The sequence below is a fragment of the Odontomachus brunneus genome, unplaced genomic scaffold (genome assembly GCF_010583005.1).
Source record: "Odontomachus brunneus isolate Ranch 3 - 2012 unplaced genomic scaffold, Obru_v1 Obru_scaffold_179, whole genome shotgun sequence".
NCBI lineage: Eukaryota > Metazoa > Arthropoda > Insecta > Hymenoptera > Formicidae > Odontomachus > Odontomachus brunneus.
In genome coordinates, this window is record NW_022639629.1 from 280,260 (window position 1) to 287,537 (window position 7,278).

The window sequence follows — 7,278 nt, forward strand, 5'->3', positions numbered from 1 at the left end:
ATATATATATATATATATATATATATATATATATATATATATATATATATAAATGATTTTATTATATATTAATTATTTATTTATATAATAAAATAATTTTACAGATATCGACTGCCGCAACATGTGTCTTCTTGATCGGCAAAGTTTTTGCTTTCGACGTAAGTACTTTAAATACTTCCGTATTAAATCTATATTATATTATATTATCTTATTGAATCTTATATAATCTCCATGTGTATGATGCATCGTGTTTTTCAGTGGTCATCGACGAATCAACCAGTATTCCAAGTTCTGCTGATTATCACATCTTTTGTACTTGCATGGGCGGAGGCTTGGTTCTTCGATTTCCGCGTGATTCCTCAGGAAATTCAAGCGAGAAATTGGTTTCGAAGTAAGTTTCTTTCAGAAACTGTTCCTCGAATCAATAATCAACAGGTGTTGATCTGAAAGCGCGAAGGAGGACAAAAGTATTGACGAATTTATGAAATTTATAGATCATTCGGCAACAGAGAGATCTCCGCTGATACAAACAGTTTCCGAATCGCGGCAATACAGCGCCGTCGATCACATGAGTACATTTTTTACACCTATGGACTCTGATAATTCCGACAATGACGAGGATATCTCCAGGAAGCAAGGAGACACAAGTAGTGTACCACACGAAGTACTCATGTGTATAGCGGCACTCACGCCCGACGAGGTAGGTGAGATGTTACGAATGCATCTTGCATGTGCATCGCAAAATAGAATATTATTTGTATCTAGACTTAATTGTTCGGATTTCACGAGACACTTCCTGCACGAAGTTTTAACTAGTTGAAAATATCGGAAGTAGACTTTTTGATTATAAATAAAATTGTCAGTTGAAAGCCAGTTCTCTAGTCAGTCGGATTTTATCTTCCAAATTCTTACAAATCTTTATTTTCGAATTATTTTATTATCTTAGTGAAGTAACGTTTAAATTTATTTAAAGTGATAAAACAGATTGTTTCGCGTTCTGTTGTTCGAGCCCGCTTTCGCACGTTTACGTTATTAAAAACTGTTTTACCGTCGTTTCATATTATGATGCTATTAGTTGACGTATGCGTATTGAGTCCGGGGGGCTGAGTATAAAAGCACGACGAAGAAACGCGGTACTTTTAGTAGTTGATCGCGTTTCTTACACGTTGAATAGCTGAACGCGTGGCTCGTCGTTTGACAATTTCTTTCGCATTTTTTCTTCGCGCACTTAGTTCTTCGTTTGCACGAACTTTTTATGTTACACTTCGTTTGAGGAAATGTTTACATTGTCAGGAAGCATTAAGAGATACATATATTAACTGAAACAAACGGACATACATCATTGTGCTCCAAGGAGGCTAATTATTTCGCTCCGATTAGAGATCTATCGCGTTGAACAAAACAAACACATTGAATTTTTGCCTCCACGATATTGCTGCTTTATATATGCATATATTTCTCTTGTCGATCCGAGGATAACTCGAAAAAATATCGAGATTTAGTTGTGTCTGTTCTGCGTAAGTTATCTTTATACGTTGGACTGTACGAGCTACTTCCCTTAATTCGTTTCGCACTTGAGTATTATGCCCTCAGTCATCCTTCGTGCGTGCGACATGAAGTTCATACGTAGCTTCTTCTTCGGCGATACATATTCGCACAAGTCGGTCGAGAGTAATTGGTACCCGCGAGAAAAAGACTCCCCGACGACCAATGGAATGTTTGCTGTGAGTTTTCTAATTGCCTAATTAGCGCGTTCATTCGTTCTAATTTATTCGCGGATCATTATTATTACCTTTAGCTGTCCGGGAAAGTGAGTTGATTCGTTTCCGGTGTAAATTTAAGGACGAGCGAACGCACAGATTGAGGAAAAGTAACAATTCTTGCGTCAATGAATTCACACAGGCTATTATCATTCCTAATTCTTCAATGTCAGAATTGACGTCGAATCATACGAATTGAAGTAATCCATCCGCGTATTGTACCCGCAATCTGTGCTTTTGTGTAGGTACGCCGTCTGCTCCGTGTGAAGAAGTGCAAGTCGCCCGATTAAGTGAAATGTCGAAACCGACGGACCTCGTTTGTAATTCCTTTATCTCGCGCTCTGCTATTATCTGCTATTTCGCACTATGTACAGGATGTCCCATTTATAGCTGAATATCTTGGAAATATTAAGGAAGATACGAGAAACTATTTCGAGCAAAATTTGTGCATTGGATTTCGAGGTGGAGAAAAGATGCTAACGTTTAATAGACTAGATTGATCTTTAAAAGTTCTGCCAATGTTCTCTCTCTCTCTCTCTCTCTCTCTCTTTCTCTCTGTTAACTTTAATTTTTTAAATGAATTCTTAACATAAATCAATTTTTTCAGTTATTCAGCATATAAATGTACTGGAATAAATTCGTCGAAAAGTGAAAATCCCGAGATATTCTACATTTTATTCTCATACTTTTCAATATCAGATATGAAATATCCCGTAAACTATTCACTTTTTGACAAACTCATCTTAATTTTCTTATATATAAAATAACGGGTGAAATCAATTGTTGTAAGAAAAACAAAAAAAATCTCAAAATTTTGTTGCATTTTGTAGATTTTGTAGGTTCATTGATGTACCAGTATGCAAAGATTATTATCACCGATCGATTTCTTTCATCATACTACGTACAAAATTATTAAGGTGAAGTTGTCGAAAAATAAATAGTACGAGATATTTTATATTTTGTACTTGAAAATATGTAAATAAAGTATAAAATATCTCGGAAAATATCCACTTTTTGACGATTTTACTTTTGTACTTTTATACGCAGAGTGACTAGAGAAATCGACTTATTTAAAAAAAGAACTATATAATTTTTCTACATAATCATTCTAAAGTTAAATAAATATTATCTCGTTCCCTTTCTTCCTTAGAATTATATAAATTTTGTTTGGAACATTTTCTCTGGATCAAATAGTTTTCTGGATCTCAAATGGTTTTCGCAATATTTAGCTGTATCAGTTAACATTGGACACCCCGTATATTCTTATCAAGAGTGCACTTGCACCAAACTATAACATATATAGCGCGTCCATCGGACACATTTCCTCGTCCAACAATCAAATTTTTACTGTTTACGTGATAAATTTGTAATAAAACGCAATGATGGGTCAGCATTCGAAGATCAAGGATACAATATTTTTCGATATCGTGTTATCATCATCAAGAACTCGTGTTCCTGTATCGATATAATTTTTGTTCAACAGAAAAAAGAAGCTTGATTCGCACTTTGTGCGCTGCGCAGTTTTGTAACTGTTATTAAATTTTCTACTAAACATGTTTTTCAGCATGCTTTTAATAGCTTTTAACCCGTACAGTGGAGTCCCAGGGACCCCAACTAATTTTACTTTCGTGATAATTCCTAAACTATCCACTGTATGGCGCTAATATCTTCAGTATCTTTCGAGTAACAGTTTTCAGTATGACAGAAGAAAAGATCATGGAGTTATTTGTAAGCAGCTGTGAATTATATACATTTGTTTTTTATCTGGGGTCACAATGACCCCACTGTACCGTTAACGTTGCTTTTATGAAAGTAATTTTTTAAATCTTCAGCTCAATATGACTCATTCTTTACGTAAAGTAAAAGCTCTTGCCTTTCAATTACTAGAACCTGAACTTAAGAGATGTCTTACAACTCAATATATTCATAAGCCATTGCGTTTAATAATTTCATTTATTTTAAAAATTGAAGAAACTGAAAGATCTAAAATTATTTTACCATCCAGAGTAAAATGTAATAAGTGTCCTAGAAGTAAAGAATATGAAGTCAAATGTGCAAGCACTATTTGTAACGATTGCATCTAAAAATCTTCTAAGATTTTAATATTGTATTTAATTTAACAATACTTGTTTATATTTTTTATATAATCTATAATTTGTGGACTTAGATTAAAAAATAAATTTTTTTCTTTTTTCGATTATTTGTCTTTCAGTGTATTTTATTTTGACACTGTCCACATTGTGTTCATTTTATTATCAGTTAATGTTTTCTTTTAGATTACTGAAAAACTGAGACTGTTATACATATCTTGTTGTAATATAATATTCGTAAAGTATTATTTTCGAACTATAAAGCGTTTTTCTTTCTACCTTTTATTATCATGTTAAAAATAGCAAAAATTTATTGGGGTCCGCCGGACCTATAGCTTGACTATACCTGTTACAGGTTAATACAATGCTGGACTACATTGTAAATATATTATATAAATGCATTAACCTCTAAGACCCGAATGCATCAACATTATTTTGACTCGAAGCGAGACTTAAATATGTGTCCATCTTTATCTTCCTTTCTAAGTAGATAAAGACAGACGTATATTTAAGTCTCGTTTAAAGCTAAAATAACGCCGGTGCAATCGGGCCTAAGTGTCGTTCAACGAAAAGTCGACAGTACAATGCTCATTGTACTACTTTTTCCGCTAAACACAATCAATATTCCAAAGTAGTACTGTCAATATAATTCGAGCATTTCTATATTCGGATATTACCTTCACACCACACTTGCGAGTATCACTCGAGCAAGTAGATAGTAAATGGCTACGAATATGCAGTGCATTCGTTCGTTACTTGTTATTGTAAAAAAATCTATTACCTGGAAATTATTTCATATATTTCTTATTAACTTTCTTAACTTTACTAATTAAATTAATTTTAGTAACTTGCAGAAAATGTACGGGCGTAAAATAAAACTGCCTTCTTTTGGTTCAAGTAAATAAAAAGTTCTCAAATTAATATATTCGAGTAACACTTGAAATATACATATACCCGCGAGTATTCAGGTAATACTTGGATACTTGGATAATACCTGAAAGACCTAAATATTTACTCGGGTAATCGAAATTGACACAAAGAGACCTAATAAGAAACCAGAAAGAGACGACGGAGTCTTCGAATGCAACATCTGACTGTTAAGATCTTTTTTTTAATCAATTTGACATGTTTGCTACTACGGCTTATTTGGAAGACTCTCTAAAAACTACCTCATTATTTTTAATAATTATATAAAATCAGCTTAGCTCTCTCTTGATAATAGCAGAGGACATAAAAAAACTTTTTGCTGTCATATATGTGACGCTGATCTCTCATAAGAGGTCGTTCTGTCATACATGTATCACATTAGTAGCAAAAAAATAAATAAATAAACAGACAAAAAAAACCAGCGATGTTCAAATGAAATTTTAAGAATATAATAAAGTGATCCAAAAATAAAACAAGCAAATAAAAACCAACTCTGGTGCTTGAGCAAAAATTTTAGAATACAATAAAGTGATAAAAAAAAAAACAAGCAAATAAAAACCAACTCTGGTGCTTGAGCAAAAATTTTAGAATACAATAAAGTGATAAAAAAAAAAACAAGCAAATAAAAACCAACTCTGGTGCTTGAGCAAAAATTTTAGAATACAATAAAGCAGTATTTTCTATGGAGATTTTAACGTTTTTTTATTTTTCCTTTTTTTATTTTATCTACAGATAGACGATTATAAGACGAAGGCGTCCAAGTTGTTGCAAAATTGTCACGATTTATTAACGTCGAAGGAATGGAAAGTCGAGACCACCACAACCGAAGGCGATGTTGTATCCTATATGCAACCTCCTAAGCCGGGTGGGAGAATTGTGAAGATCACCGTAAGTCGCAATATGGCCTGAAGTGAATTATATCGGATTAGTCGAAAAATTCGATTCGATTCTTTAGGAAAATTTGACTTTTTTGCGTTCGATAGAAACAGATTATTCGTGAACTATCATAAATGATTATCATTAATGTTTATCATATTTCAACAATCTCTTGGTAATATTATCCATTATAACATATTTCTTTACGGTTGACTATTTTAACATGTGTATTAATATATTTAGGACTGCGATTACGAAATGCCTGACTTTTTGCTAAAGTTTACAATAATTGATTTTTATTTCTTCTTTTTCGATATACCACAGAGAGATCATATCAATAAAGAAATGAATTGAAATGAATTAAACGTTCGTGTACTTTTGTCGATCGGTTTGCCGTCGGAGAAGCCGAAAAATTGAATTGAAGTTTTTGACTGATCCAATTCGAGAGAATTATCCAAGAGGATAATTAATTAATTATAATTTATCAATTATGGAGAGATTATGCAAACTTTGGTGATGCAAAATGAAAATAATTTTTAAAAATATTTCAAATGTAGAAAATAATGAAAATAGTGGAAACAGTGACAATAGTGAAAACCAAAAATCGCTACAATTTATTTTCAAAATATTTACAAAAAGGCATTCTAATAAGAGGTTAATCTAATAATAGGTTTAAGGTTTCTAATAATTATATATCATAGAGTCCTATATCAACTCGTTAACATATTTACTGCTAATGTTTTTTTATATTTATGTATGTACTATAGTTGTGATGTGTGTACTATAGTTTTTTTTATTAATTTTTCTTGTGATTCCCAATTTATGTACTATTTTGCGTAAGAGTATTGTTAATCTTTTCGATATCTATTATTTTTATTATTTCATAGATTCACACATACATATTAATTTATTAAGGCGAAGAATTAATAAATATAATCCAACTCCCCCTATATTTTATATCTATATCTTATGCTATAAAGATATATATTTATGCATATTTATACATATATCTTTTAACAACCAACGTTCTCATAATGTTACGTTTCCAAAATTTTATACGGATATAGTAGCATTTAATTAACCAATCAGAACAAAGAGAATTAAAATTGATCATGATTGGTTAATTAAACGTTATTCTACCGAGTAGAATTTTGAAACGTAATTCTGTAGGGTAGGGTTAGATTTTTAACGGAATGGGAGGCAAAACATCCCATCCTACCCTAAAATATGCTTTTGACACATATACTTAATACTAAATGCGATATCGAAAAATTACGTTCTATAACGTATATTTATATATATATACGTTATATACAGGGTGACCCATTTTAACTTAGGCAGCCAAATAACTCGAAAAATAAGCACACTACGAAAAAATGTTTAGAATCAAAATTTCGTCATTTCGAGGGGGACGTACAATGACGTTAAAATTAGCCCCCCCCCCTGGGCGGTGAGGGGGGCAAGTTTGAAATCTTAAATGGGAACCCCTATTTTTTATTGCATATTCGGAATCTTTGGCTAAAAACACATACAATTTGTCTGAAACATTTTTCTCGATTCATGATAGATGGCGCTGTAATCGACGAAATTCAATTTCTTCGATTTCTCTTACTGAGAACCCATGC

General features: G+C 32.2%; 1 protein-coding gene across 3 annotated transcripts in view; it reads left to right on the forward strand.

Annotated features, from left to right (window-relative positions):
• The window catches only part of LOC116851581 (steroidogenic acute regulatory protein-like), a 16,888-nt gene that overhangs the window by 4,610 nt on the left and 5,000 nt on the right, over positions 1–7,278 (forward strand). For all 3 annotated transcript variants that reach the window (XM_032831139.1, XM_032831137.1, XM_032831136.1), the window contains 4 exons: positions 105–158; positions 259–391; positions 495–700; positions 5,510–5,665. In XM_032831139.1, the coding sequence (XP_032687030.1) occupies positions 105–158; positions 259–391; positions 495–700; positions 5,510–5,665 (549 nt within the window). The remainder of the gene's footprint in view (positions 1–104; positions 159–258; positions 392–494; positions 701–5,509; positions 5,666–7,278) is intronic.